Here is a 15,304-nt window from a genome sequence, read left to right as displayed (position 1 = left end):
ACCTTATACCCCTAAACCCATGTAAGCCTATCACTGCCCCTCCAAAGCAAAATAAAACAAACAAAGGATAATGCAGGAAGGAACTTTGACCGAGATACTGTTGCACCTCCTGATCAGCTATAAAATTTCGAAGATTTTCAGCTTGAATAACATAAGAAGGCATGAAGGCAACGCAGAATTGAGGACAATTCTGTTTAAAGAAGGAGGGAATGATGCAATTATGAAGAGCCCACAATCCAATATCAAACTAGGGCATAATTGCATCAAAGCACTAACCAAGTCCATCAAATCTTCATGCACTAAACTTGCTGGTCCTTGCTTGCATAAGGGAGATCATCCTCAACTTAGGCTAAGCATGAACATGGGATCAATACAAAGACAAATAAGAACACAAGGAAGCCTCTCAGCATACATTAGGCTAAACAGAAAGCTGGCCCAACACAAACAAGTAACAGAACAAACAGAACACCAACCTGACGACCAGCCCACCTTGCGAGCATTGGACGTTTAGCTTGGTGTGTGTATGAGCGTGGGATTTCGAAGAATGGCATCTTTGGACATGGAAGAAGAGGCCAAGACTCAAGGAGCACACAGAGAGTCCTCACAAAGCCCATGGGAACAGCTGCAAGGTCCCACACTCGTCAGTTTCTGGACATGGGCTGAAGTCAGAATACTTAGGCTATTTTCATGTTTCTGTTTTGATTTGTTTTATGCACGTGTTTGTAATAATAGGCGGGATAGTTAAGGTTGTTAAAACTCCCCAACTAGCCGTTAAGAAAAGCTCTATATAAAGAGCATGCCCATTGTAACAAAAACTCAGTTTTTAGATTATTACAAACTTGAGTATTACCTTTGTGTCTGAAGCAAGGGAGATATTCAATCAATTCCACGAGGGTTAGGAGAGTGAATCTTAATCTTAGTGTGAGGAAGAGGCCAATTGGTTAAGTGAAGACCAATTTGTTTCTATCCACGACATAGAACCATCCCCAAGGATTGTTCTTGTCACATTCTGTTTCAGACAAAATAGAAAGGTTGGTTTGTTCTTTGTGTCAAGAGTGATCTTGGCCATATTCTTGAAGGCATTAAGTGGGTTCTTGGATCATTCCACCCCGTATACGCATCAGATAAATAATTAAGTATATATTTATATTTGTAATAAAAAATTGATTTTATTGCTCAACAAATTTAGTATGATTAATAACTATTTTTTATTTGTTATCTGATTCACTAATTATTAGTATTAAGTACTATGTTAATTAATTTTAATAAAGTTTGCTATCCAATTGCTAGTTTATCAAACTGGAGTACCTTGAATTGACTTTAAATTTTGTTTTAATAATACCTGATTCATTAATAAAGAGTCATATGATATCTACATCAAAGATAAAAATTAGTAAATACATGACAATTTTAAGAAAACCAATTTAAAATTAACAAAACTACTATCGTTATGTATGAGATTTGACAATTCTGATTATCTTCTCCCACATCGCTATTTGATACAGTCTTCTACGAGGGGGTATTTCGAACAGTTGTAGTCTTGAGATAGAATTGAATTTGATGTAGTTGATAGAAATTGTAATTTTTAATTATTGATTCAACTCTTAAAACACTCATTCCACCATTTAAAATGTCAATTTTAACTTTTAAAATATCTACTCTAACCTTTTAATTTTATATTTTAGTTATCTACCTCAATAGCAAAATATTCATTTTAAAACTTAAAATGTCTATTCTAATGATTTAAAATACGTCAAATTTAAGATTTAAAATACTTGTTTCAAGGTCTAAAGTTTCCAATTTAAATTTTAAAATGACAACTTCAAAATTATAAGTTAAACCTATAAATAATGGTACGGATACGACCGCCTCTCAGAAAATTGGCGAAAAAGTTATAATTACGAGTTTATAGATTCACCTATCTTCAATAATATCGTTTGTACCACGTAGCACGTTTTTTAACTTTTAAAAAAGTTTATAAGTCAAAATAAAAAGAGGACAAACCAAACAACTATTTTCAGCAAAAAGTAACCGATAGCTCTCTTCTCTTTTCAACTTCTGCTAATTGTTGCTCCACCATCTAATTCTAATGCATCCTTAGTCCTTGTGCTTCACTCAGAATTCTTCTTGTTTCATCTTCCTCCTTTATTCTTTGTCCTCTTTACAGTGCATCCATGGCGGTAATTAGCCGCCTTATTAGATCCACATCTAATTCACCTTCAATTCCAACCGCCATTCACATATTATCTCGTCGATTTTCATCTTTGACTTCCGAAACTACCCTCCTTTCTCCTTCCCCTTGGAATGATGCTTCTTCTAGCAAAAATGATGAGCCACTGGTTATTCGGACTCAACCAAAGGGTAGAAATGTCCATTGGGTGTTTCTGGGTTGTCCTGGTGTTGGTAAAGGAACTTATGCAACTCGTCTGTCCAAGCTTATTGGTGTTCCGCATATTTCTACTGGTGATTTAGTTCGCGATGAGCTTTCGTCTTCTGGCTCTCTTTCTCGTCAGGTTTTTTTTTTGTTTACAATTTGATTTTTTAATTTGGATCATTTGATATAAAGTTATATGAAACTGGATTTTTTCTTTTATTAGTTTTGTGTGTAACTTTTGTTGATTTTTAATTTGATTTTGATTTTATGAGCTGCGACTAATGTTCATATATTCCTTTGGGATTCTGTATTAAGTTTGTATCAGGGTTTGATAGATGATTTATACTGTTAAGTGTAAGAAGTGGGTGTTCTATTATAATTTATACTGATGAAGTGACATACATTTGACCTCTTGGATGATCTTGCCTTGTTACAATGGTGTTATGCAAAGAATTTAACAGGAAAGATACTTGGTGAAGTTGGAAATTCTGAACAGACTATAAAGTGAAAACCCTCTATAATAATGGTGATAGCCAGCATTAACCCTATTAGACTAGGAAATTGCATGACCATTAAGCTACTTAACCTTTTATCTTCTTAAAGATGGCAAAAATTACGTACACTATTTGTGAAGTTTCCCGTTTTTTGGGTGAGTGGTCTTTTGGGATTAATGCTTTGGCATTGCTGTATTATATTAAACATCCATCTTTCTTGGTCACTTTCTCATTTGAGTTCACCATTTGAGATAACGCATTTGATGCCAGAATGGAAGTTCTAACTTGCATTTTTATCTATTTACCCTTTCTTCTTAAGTTGAATCTAGTAGGAAATAGGAATTGAAAACCTTGTGAAATTTAGCACACGTTAAATCAATATCTTTTGAATGTATAGAAGAAAAAAAGAGGAACAAAGATAGGAATATGTGTGAATCGAAGTTGAAAGCGTGTGACTGAGCTTGAAAATACAAAGCTGTGTGGATTAGTTACAAGTAGTTATATCTTTTTATTTCTTTTTATTTTTCTTTTCTCTCAAAGCTGTGTGGATTAGTTACAAGTAGTTATATCTTTTTATTTTTCTTTTCTCTCGTCTATTTTGTTTCAATTTTGAACTAGTTAGGCGCCAAATCGAGGCAGATTCAAATTTTGTTTCAAAATTTGAACTTTGATGAGATTGTATTACAAAAAATATTCTTTGGACGTATGAATGAGCAATCAAGTTGAATTTCAAAGCCTTTGAGACGTTTATGTCTTTGCTCTGTTTTTCGTATACTCTTTTTCAGGAGTAAATGTAAGCTGTCCATGCTTGTGACTCTTGGCTAAGATCATTTTGTGTTCTTGGAACCTTAGACATTATTCCAAGGTTAAGGTTTTGTGTATCGGAATTAACTCTAAGAGCTATCTATCCTTTCTATCTCTCTCTCATTCCCAAACGCTTTAACACAAAACTCATCCCCTCCCTTTCTTCAGCCCTATCTTATGCCAACTCAATACAATAAACACAAAAGTCCCTTTCCCTTCGTCTAACTTAAACCCTTGAAGGACACATCATCTTCCTTTGCTTTTTTTAGACCCTTCGCCTATTCTAATCATAAAAACAAAATCCCTTTACCCCTACGCCTCTTCTACATCAAATATTCCTATAGGTTTGATCTTTAATGATCCAATTACGCGTGGTGGTTGAAGAAATTACGCACAAAATTGGATTTGATTCACAAAACACAAGGGGATATTCCAAGAAACCGACACTTAGGAATGAATGTTGAGAACTGGACTATCAGGCTTCCTATTCACTCAATCCTACGCTTCTCCCTTTGCACTCCAAGGGGATTATCAGTTTCTATGGATGGGGTGATGTAGGTTCTTGAAGACGCTCAAGAACACGTACACCAAGGATGGGAAAAACTGGCCCAAGGTAACCCAATTGCAAAGCAATTGAAAAAAATTTCACTTAATGAAATTTCAGAACATTATCATTCATAACTTGAGAGTTTACAAGGCTAAGACCCTTTATTTATAGACGTGAGGGGTGGGGAAATACAATAAGGATGCTAATGACTCAGACAACTAATCATAACGGTCATTTAAAGCCACATGCAAAACATGTGCACAATTAAAAGAATGAAAAACACACTAACTAAACATTCTGAATTCTGACAGATAGCTTATGACCAGGCAAACTTTCCGCTACTTTCTTGTGCTCTTCCCAAGGTTGATAATGGTCACTAAGAGTCCTGGTAGCAATATTCTAGTGTAGAGATTCCATTTCTACCCTTGGTGGTCCCATAGGTCAAGAGATACGATCTGGACATGACTCACAAGGTATGCTGGTCAGAAGATCAATGCTGTTTTGTTTGAACCAGCTGTTGAGTGGGTGACCTTCATCCACTTGTCTACGGTTCTTCCAATGGTTGTTAATTGTAACCTTGCATCGTGGTAGGTAGATCCAAGTGTAAAGATTCCAATTCTACCCTTACAGTTCCCCAAGGAGTCTAGGCTCGTCCTAGCATAAGTCCTCAAGGTCAGCTGGTCAGTGGAAGTCATCAGTTGTGCTCTGTTCTGTTCTGGGCTAGCTGTTGACTGGCTGACCTTCACCATTGATTTCCTTGGGTTGTTAATGATGTATAATAATGTCCTTGGGCCAAGGTGCAAAGTTCCCAGTATCAAGATTCCAATTTCATCTTGCATGGCTTCTAAATCCCTCTTGGTTGAACTAGGCAAGTCTTGCAAGGTCAGCTCAGCTTTGATCAGAGGCTGTTGTACTGTTGCTTTGAGCTTCTATTCTTCCTCTTTTGTTGCTGAATCTGTGTCATAGCTTGCATATGACTCATTGCTTTGTTCTTCATTCATGCTTCCTGTATGAATCCTCTTTGAACCATCCCAATATGGTTCATTTAACCTTCCTTACGCCTAAACTAAAACAAAGGACATCAAATGCCTCATACCAATTTAAACTACAAACTCATCTCCCTTTTCCCTTCTTACAAACCTTACATATTTGGGTCTTACAAACCTTACAAACCTTACATGTTGAACATGTGTTTGGGTCTTTCACTTAAGTTTCCTCTTTCCCATTAGTAGTATATTATTTTCTGAAAAAGGAGTTTATGGTAAGGTGACTACGCTTCTGTTAGCTTAATCATTTTTTATTCAATTAAACAATTGCTTTTTTGAACAACATAAGAATATTTCTTGCATATGACTTTACATATTTTCTTGACTACTTCGATTTTTATTATCTAAATGTTAATTTGTAAATTAGTATTATGTGAACTTTTCAGATTTAGCTTCTTTAACACGGATATCTTTAGGTGAACTGTCGGTGTCATACAATAAATGCTGATTGTAGATTCTTCTCTCATATATTCCCCGTTAAAAATTTGTTGGTAGATGTTCCATGACTAACTAAAACGTTTCATTATTTGCAAAAATTTTAAAAGTCAATCTAAAAAGGTGATTTCACTTCAAGTGCTTAAATGTCATGTGATTTTGAGGTGTTGCTTTCCTCTTATCTGCTCAATCAACGTGCTCTTTTTATCCTCCATATTATGTTCACTTTGCTTGTTGTGATTAGTTTTAATGTCTGCTTTGTTTAGGATTCTGAATTAAACATTGTAATTTTTGTAGATTGCAGATATCGTTAATCATGGCAAGTTGGTTTCAGATGAGATCATTGTGGATTTGTTGTCCAAGCGTCTTGAAGCTGGAGAAGCTAAGGGTGAATCCGGGTTTATCCTTGATGGGTTTCCACGTACAGTACGACAAGCGGTGAGTTCTTAATTTGAAAATTTTTAGATGTAAATGCTTACACGTGAAATGAAGTATGAAGAGTTTTTTGTAAATAGAAACTGCCTGCATATTCTAAATTAACCTTGTGAGTACCTGCCTATTGAAAACTTTTTTGTAAATAGAAACTGACTGCATATTCTAAATGAACCTTGTGTGTACCTGCACATCGAATGTGCTTGTACAAATTGAATATGCTTGTTTTAGATGTAGAGAGGATGAAAAGAGGTTTCAGCATAGTGATGCAAATATGGTTTTACAATTACACATTTGTTAACCCAAATTTGTGTTAAGTACTGAGGTCAACCCCCAAACCCCAATATTATGTTATAATGTCTTGCTTCTACTATCTACCGGGAGGAACAATATGTGTAGATATCTGTATACGTATTACTTAGTGGAGAAACATGAGTTGTAACCAAGGGTTAGACTTTTAGGCGTGGCCATTTTTTAATGATATAAACATCAAAGACAACATTCATGATGCATTTTCCCCTCGTTTTTTCCGACACTCTTATTTTCTTTAGCTTTGACAAGTGTCTATTTGTTGCTATGAGTCTCTTGCACAATTTAATGAGTATAATTAAAACAACTTTCAACATTTCAGAAATGAACCCGAGCATCATGATGTATATGGTTGGTGTGTTTTCCTATTGTAGTTTTTTGTTTTCAACATAGTTATGTTTTGTATTTTTAATGTAGACCAACGTAGTTGCTTTAACTATCAATACCAAAATTTTACTATATGGTGGGCAAGTGCTTTAGGCTTCTGAAGAATTCCTTTAGGGGTGTATTGCCCATGGAGAGACGCAACAACATTCAACCTTTCTTACTTATTTTGCATGGGCTATAGTCTTATTGTCAAATGTCCCTTGATTTTCATTAATGTATATAATGGAATAACGAGCATGATGATGAGGGAGTTCTCTGATCCTTGTTATGTACTTCATTTGTCTTGTTTTCATCGTCTTTTTCACTTGCAACAGTTTTTGTTGAGTTATCATTTTCTTCGTGCCATACGGTCGCTTTTGAAATTGCATGGCGTTTAATGAGGTTTTTATAGAAATGGATGGGTAAATTTTTGGCATCATTAATATACTCAAATTTATGATTCTTTGACTAGGTAATTCGGAGTCTTAAAGGATTTGCACTTGGATATGGGTCAACTGACTTTGAATCTTTGTCAGTCTTGTTTATGATTTCATTCGGTTCTTATATGGCACCAAACTAATGCTAGTACTTAGGTTCAGCCTTGAATTTGGGCCGACAACATTGACCAATACTTATGGCTCTTCCTTGATTCTTTTAGCAACATTTTCTCAATTCGTTGTTGTCTATGTGCCTCATGATATGAATATTATTTGAGAAATTATTCTTCCGTTGAAGTGGTCTTCTTAGGTTGCACCAAATCTATGATTTTTTATTTAGATATGACTAGAAGAGGGCTTAATCTTGATATGAATATTATTTGAGAAATTATTCTTCCGTTGAAGTGGTCTGCTTCGGTTGCACCAAATCTATGATCTTTAATTTCTTTTTAGATTGCTAACTTGTTGCATAAAAATTCCTTCAATTTGGTTAACATTTGGATGATCAATGGTGTTAGTGGATTGTGGTTATATTTTTAGGAAAATCACTACAAAATTTAGATTTGAGGTTTTGTTCTAAAATCTGTTTGTAATAATGTTAGTATATAACTATATAAAAAATCCGTAATATAAGCCCATTGGCCTCTCTTTTAAGGCTTCGATTAGATGTTACTTAACTTTTGTTATGGCCTATCGTCGTGTGACTATCATTCTGGGTCTCTCAAAGTGTGTCTTCTATTGTTTCATCTACCCTTCCTTGTCTTTCCTTATTGCATTTTATTCTTGAGTTAACGATGATGCTACGTCTCTTTTTAGTTGTTTCGATTTCGTGTATGTGTTATCTTTATACTTTTTTAGTTTTTAATAAATCTATTATTTTATTACTTTTCACTTGTTCTTTGATGATATCATTAAAGGTGCTCAAACCCGACCCGACTCGATGGGCCCGCCCAAATCAAATTGTGTTCAACCCGTATTTGAACCAAGAAAAAAATCTTTGAAAATCATATGCGTCTCGAATCAGAGGCTAACTGAAATAAAAACTAACCAAGTTATTTTCAAAATATTCGAATTTATCGACATCAATCCCACAATCAAAATGTACCCGCTTACAGTGACCCGAACCGAATATGAATGAGCCAATCAATTACCCAAAAATAACCAATTAAGATTCGATATTTGGGTCAAAGAGCCCCATTAGTTTTAAGAGACGCGAGACACATTGAGGCACAAAAGGTTTTTTTTTCAAGGTGCATGCTTTTCATATGCGAGGCGCACAATTCCACTTAAAGGATCCAAAGTCAACTTTAAAAAATATTCAATACTTAAAAAAACATGAAAATTCATATTATTACAACATAGAAGTTAGATAAACGCCACTTTAGCACATAAAATCCTAAGATAACAATTCTGAGTTGACCATATTCTCTTGAAGGATCTAAAGGGTATGAAGATGCAGCAAGAGCTAAGGAAATCATTTTTCAAGCTGTGAATCATTATACATTGATGTTAAGACGAGCACAAACAAAATTAATTGATAGCACAAACAAAAAAGTTATATGCTAAGACTCGATCGCTAAAAGAAAATGATAGAAAAATGAAGTAATTAAATCAAATCACACATCAAATACACCATATTTTTATCATTGTTCTAATGATCGATTTGTAAACAAATTAGAAATTAAATGAATTATTGTAAAAAAAAGATAGGAGTAGAACTATCAAAAGTAAAAAATGTAAAAAGAAAATCCAAGCATTATAAACTAAAATCTCACACACGATAAACGAGAGAAAAGAATGAAAACTGAAAGAAAGAAAAAAGAAGAATAGAGAGAAAAGAACAAAGAATAAAAGGGAAGAAGAAAAAGGTCAAGAATGGTGACACACTTGTGAAAGAGAAGTCTTCATCTACTTTGGCTACTTTGTTAGGGCAAGAAAGGGACTTTTTTCTCTTCTAACTTCAAATATTTTTTAAGGGTAACTAGAAATCAAGCAAAAGTTAAGTATTTAGTACCTAAAACTTCAATAGAGAAAAAACAAATGGTAACAACCACGAGGCTTAAACGTGTGCGCCTCTCCCTCGCCTCTTGTACCGCTCCACACCTTGAGTCTCTGAGGCGTGTTTTTGGTCGCCTTGGTGCACCTCAAGCAAGGTGGGTTTTGAAAACCATGTTGAACCTGATCATCAACTGTCCGAGATGAAACTCAACCTTGTATGTTGATCAATCTATAGATAACGAAAAGTTCAACGACAATATTTGAATCAACATTGGACAAACACTAATTGTTAGCAATTGTTTTAAATTGCAACAAATTTTCACTTAAATCCAATTTCGGTTGAAACTAATGTTTAACACATAGAATAAATTCACCATTGCCTATAATCTATATTCGTGTTTCACGAATCTATAATAAGGAGAGTGACACTAGCTAATACTACTATTTCATAGTATTACAAACTAAAATAGATCTAATACTTAACCTGAATTCGAGATTCAATTGTATTGAAATTGACTGAATGAATATTTTTATTATCAATCATAACAAATTTTATCCAAATTGAAGTTAACTCGCAATCGAATTTTATCGAATTTAAATTAACCCGATACTGAAGATGAACTGATCCAAAACACATCTAACCCGCCATATACCCGATTCAATCCAACATCAACCATATTGAATCTTAATCAAACCCGTTTCATGACAATGTCTACTTAATCGGCCCTAAACCAATATCAAGATTACTTGATTTGTAATGTTATAATATTCGAACCAAACATGATTCAAATTGAACTGAAATTGAACCGAGTGAGAATTTAACCAATTTGGAGCCAACTCAAATTTCACCCACACTAATTTTCACCCACTTGAAACCCAATAGAATACCCATTTGGACACCACTAGGTATTATATATTTTTTTCCACTAATGTATGAATAAATGGGTGACTACAAGATGTTGAATTTTATAGTATTGGCAAAGAAATTTTCTACGACTGATTTTTCCGGGTTAGTTTTGGTTTTTTGGTTTATTTTCAGTTCAATCAAGTCTAGTTTAGATTGGTACCAAAAGTTCAGTTGAGTCTACACTAGTTGAGTCCACACTAATCCTCTTTGGCTACTAATAAGTATTTGAAGTAATTTTCTAGCTATTACGATATAATAAGTTCGGTTGACTCAAAGAGAACATGCTCTTAATGTTATGCTTTAGCATGTGCGAAAATCTTCCGCGAGTTGTTTATTTGAGTTATAAAGATCAATAAGATCTTTTTAAATTTTTTTTTGCTTTAAAATTATTGAATTTTTATTGATAGACAATTATAGATAGTAATGAACACATGTGCATTAAAGACTACAAAAATAAGTGTTAAGTAACAAAATGGATTCAAGGGGTTTCATGACTATGGCTGGGAGATGAACTATGTTGAACCTTTTTAAACAATTAACGCTATAATATAAATTAAATTTCTTTTGTATCATTGATTGTTTTATGTCATCTCCGACCTGGAATGTTCAACTTGGATCGAAGAATAACGCTACTCAAGCCTAAGTTTTCTTTTTTTGGTATACAACACGCGAGAGAGAGAAATGGGGAACTTGTATGTTACCTAGAAACAACAAAATGTGTTCGACACCATTAGTGAAAAAGTGATGGAGAGCATGGAGAGGTGGGAAAAGGGATGGTGGAGGGAGACTATTGGTTGAGAAAATCTTGTTTTCTTTCTTTTTCTCTCTCCACTTTATTTTGCCATTTTATTTCTTTCTTCTTTCACAAGCTATACACTACACAACTATTTGTTAGGTTATAGGAGTCAGCCTTGTTCTCTTTTTTTTTAAAATAATTGAGGTTACAGCCCTTTTGTTTTGTTTTGCGCAAATTGTAAGTCTTCAACAAAAGTTATTATATTTATATGCACTTATTTCTTTCTCATAGTGTTGAAAATTTTCAGATTTTTTCTAACTTGTTTCATAAAATATAAAGAAAAAAAGAGTTATCAATAACCATCTTTCCGGTGTCACTTTAAGTATTGTTTTGCATTTCCGTCTTGCTTCACGTCCTGTACTCACTTATAGGAAACATTGCTCCCTTTAGATAGTAATGAAAATAGAAAACAATCAATTGAAGCATTTGGACAGTAATCATTAAGCACTAATGAAATCCACTTTCAAACTGAAATAGTTCTTACATCTTTATTGCTTCCTGATTTTTTTTTTGATTTTTATCATTAAGAGTATTTTTGTTATAAGTTTACGGTCGATGAAGTTATTAAAACTATGTAGTTTTTTTTTTTTTTTTTTTCATTTTTTTCTTTTTTTCTTTTTTTCTTCTAGATTGCTTTTGTAGTGAAAATTGATTGTTTAAATTAACTTAAGCATAATTATCTTATTTTTGTAGGAACATTGTGAAAGTCTATCTATATCATACTTGTGAAAGTTATACATGATTCTTAACTTTAGGATGCAAATGACAGTATGGTCATAATGACAAGGTTTATTTTCTGTGTTTATGTATGTGTACAGGGGTTTGCTGTTTTCTTTTTAGTCGAAATTTGAGTGCTTTAGACACATTTGTATTGTCTAGTATATTGCAAGGGTTACAAGATAGAATAAAATATTCTATTAATATAACCTCACAGGTATATAACCACTTGAATGCTTGCTACAAAAAGGAAAGCTTATGCTTAAGCTGCCAGCTGCCAATGCCTTGTTGTTGGAGCCCATCTAAAAACCTTTTTGGGATGCCTGCTGGTGAATCATTAACTTCTGATACCTAAGCAGGTCTTTAATCTCCTCACAGCCCATCTGTTGGTACCTGTCATTATCTCATATCTTTTCCGTTGTTATCTGTTCTCCATAACTTTTGGGCTTGCATGGTGTAAACCTGCAAGAGACTTCTTCACACAAGCAATGTTGGATTTCATATTTCCTCACTCTTCTGAACACACTGAAAAAAAAGTTTAAATCATTCTTTCACCATTCCACGATATGTACCAAAATGGCCAGGATGATATCAAGTATTCTCAAAGTGGTGTTCAAGGAGTGTGAAGATTGAATACAGAAAACTAAGGTATCCGTAAGTAAGCTGTGCAGAAACTGTAAAACGTTTACACTCAGAAGATGGTGGATATAGCATATAAGCACATCAACAAATCTCAATCTTTTGGGATGAAGACTCTGACATTATTGTTGTTGAACATGACTATTAATGGCCTGTTTGGCGTTAGATTTCCATCCTAGATCTTGTGTTCATTATTGCCTTAGTGGGAGATGAACTGAGAGCCAATTGTTTGCTGCTTTATGTCTCTTCTCAGTCCTTTCTTGTCCATCCTTTAGGTTTTGTTGTTTTGATATGTGGTGAAAAATCATGTTTAAGAAGTTTACACTTTGTTTCAAGTAAATAACTCTGTTTCTTCATATGTGCATCATTTTCCCCTAAAAAGTTCTCTTATCTTTTGGGAAGAATGATGCATTTAAAAATACAGATGAGATATGTTGTCTGCTAAGTGGGCCAAGGAGCTTGGTCTTATTTCTACATTAGTAACATTTACATGGTATTATAAAGTGTGGTCTGCATGTTTGTATCTATATGGAGGTTTTCAATAACATGAAAAACATTTCTGTTTAAGGATTTATCCAGCCTTTGAGAATAATTGGAAGAAACAGAGCTCTGTAAAACCAACTAAATTTGTTTAGCTTGATTGGACTGGTATACAAGGGAATGCACCCCTCTTAAAAGGTGTGAGTGAATGACTGAACTCCTCCCTCGTATGGCTAGGTGTTGCATGACTTGCCTCTTGAACTAACTATTTAATCCCAACATCCAACTTCACTGCAATTGGATAGAGGAATAAGTATCCTCTAATTACGTATCTTTTCCACTGAGGACCGATACTTTGTGCTTAATTTTGTGTTCATGTGAGGAGATGAAGAACATGATACTATGCTACTGTTTCCACTCTCCAGTTCTGGTGTCTCATGTTGTCAGTCTTGCAATTCATGAAGCACTTTTTTTTAAGTGGCTTCCTTGCTTATTGAAGCCATTTACAAGGAAATAAATCGTCAAGTGGCATGCAAGTATGCAACTGCTTTGAGAAGTATACACGATGTTTATGTTGGGCTAACTGGGCTTAAACCTGTGATCTCATTGTTACTGCACACATCTTCTGTTCAGCCACCCACATCCAGATTTATGATTGCAGCCCCTGAAAACATTCAGGCTTTTGTAAGAGGTAAGTTTGATCTGAATATGGCAGCTCTGCACACTTTGGCTCTGTAGACTGAATTGTATGTTTTTGTCTCGCAAGACGTGAAATATGCTAGTTTTTTTTTCTCCAAATTCTTTCTGAAGTTAAATGTTTTGTTTGATCAAAAATCTATTTCTTAATGTCTTTATATCATGTGATCTACTCTATTTATGGTTATTTCATCATATTTTCCGTTGTAATAGGAAATTTTGGAGGGAGTTATTGATATTGACTTGGTGATCAATCTTAAGCTCCGTGAGGAGGCTTTACTTGCTAAATGTCTTGGTAGAAGGATCTGTAGTCAATGTGGAGGAAATTACAATATTGCATGCATTGACATCAAAGGTGACACTGAAACTCCTGCACTATACATGGCTCCCCTTCTTCCACCCCCTGAATGTTCATCAAAGCTTATCACTCGTCCTGATGATAAAGAAGACGTTGTGAGGGAAAGACTCCGTATTTACAATGAATTGGTACTTCTTTTTGTCCCATGTAACCTTAAAATTAATTTGAACTAATTGTTTCATGCTATAAAATACTATTCCTTATGGGATGAACAAAGATTAAAAAAATGGGTATTTTAGTGGGGTAGTGTAGGTGTGGCTGTCCTTTAGTGGGATAATTACAGGTTTTAATTTAGGAAAGATAAACAAATTGTAGGTTTTAGTGAGGTCAATGTTCAAAAATAGTAATGAGATGGGACGGTCTAAAATAGTACATGGGGAAAAATTCAGGGAATGGAGGATTTAGTATAGGACTTCTTTCATGTGAATATATAACATTGTTTTGTAGCCTACAATTTCATTTTGGGTTGGATGAGTTGAGAGAATAAGACAAAAAGATTTGAATTGTGTGGATGTTAATAAATGAGGGAAGAGATGCATGGATGGGATCAAAGAAAGAAGCGTTGAATTTTACATAAAGGAGATGTAAGATACTCATTGAAACATCCTAATTGAAAAATATAGCAAATTGAGAAGGATGGAGAGAGTATATAAGTTCATATACGAAGAGAAAAAAAAATCCTCAAAGTGCTTGAATGAATTTTCGGAAGTCTTAATTTTTTGGTCAGTCTTTGGTGATGTAAATTTTTCAAAGATGTTATATTTCATTTACAGACTCAACCTGTTGAGGAGTTTTATCGTAAGCGGGGCAAACTGTTGCAGTTTGAACTTCCTGGAGGAATTCCAGAATCCTGGCCGAAATTGCTGCAGGCTCTGAATCTCGATGATCATGAAGATGGTCAATCTGCTGCAGCTTGAATTACCCAACAAGATTCTGTGCCATTATGTTGTTTAGGTTAGTAATCATTTTTTCAAAGTGTATAGTCGACTCTAATAGAAAATACGATTCAGATATTAAACGAAATAATAACCTGGAAACTTGTTAGTAGACTATCATTAGATTGATTGTCCTGGTTTAAGAAAGATGAAGTGCAGGAAACAGTGTGTATCTTAGGTTTATTCTTTTACGGCATGGCTAAGACTCGAGCTCGAAGATTCTGTTTCCTGTATTATTGTATTGTCATAATAGCATAACTCAAATTATTTATGAGTCCTTTCGTTTCTTCTCATCCCTTGTTAGAAAATGACTCGATTTCACGTGTATGTGTGCCATCTTGTGCGGTAGTAGGTATCATGTATTTTGATTTTGAAACACTATAAGTTGTAACGTTTGAAAAACAACTATCAATATGATTGAATGCTATATTAAGTACGAACTTTACTAAAGAATAATAAATATGATTTTTAAAGTAGTTTTTTTAATATTAAACCATTAATAACCAACAAAACTATTACAACGAACACGCCAAT

The 15,304-nt window shown here is 34.2% G+C and overlaps 1 protein-coding gene across 1 annotated transcript; it reads left to right on the top strand.

Moving 5' to 3' along the window:
- Positions 1 to 2,009: 2,009 nt before the first annotated feature.
- Positions 2,010 to 15,063, top strand: LOC130802695 (probable adenylate kinase 6, chloroplastic). The gene is made up of 4 exons (XM_057666721.1): positions 2,010 to 2,513; positions 5,998 to 6,138; positions 13,691 to 13,963; positions 14,609 to 15,063. Exons 1-4 carry the CDS (start codon positions 2,175 to 2,177, stop codon positions 14,750 to 14,752), a joined length of 897 nt encoding a protein of 298 aa, XP_057522704.1. The 5' UTR covers positions 2,010 to 2,174; the 3' UTR covers positions 14,753 to 15,063.
- The last annotated feature ends 241 nt before the right edge of the window (positions 15,064 to 15,304 follow it).

The sequence above is a fragment of the Amaranthus tricolor genome, chromosome 16, assembly GCF_026212465.1.
Source record: "Amaranthus tricolor cultivar Red isolate AtriRed21 chromosome 16, ASM2621246v1, whole genome shotgun sequence".
NCBI lineage: Eukaryota > Viridiplantae > Streptophyta > Magnoliopsida > Caryophyllales > Amaranthaceae > Amaranthus > Amaranthus tricolor.
Note: the sequence above shows the minus strand (reverse complement) of the source record. Positions and strands in the feature narration are given on the sequence as shown.

Bases quoted from the DNA above. Each gene is read 5' to 3' on its own strand.
- LOC130802695 (XM_057666721.1), top strand. From the start codon at position 2,175: ATGGCGGTAATTAGCCGCCTTATTAGATCCACATCTAATTCACCTTCA. The intron at 2,514-5,997 runs GTTTTTTTTTTG...TAATTTTTGTAG, and splicing joins CTGGCTCTCTTTCTCGTCAG to ATTGCAGATATCGTTAATCA. The intron at 13,964-14,608 runs GTACTTCTTTTT...TTTCATTTACAG, and splicing joins TCCGTATTTACAATGAATTG to ACTCAACCTGTTGAGGAGTT.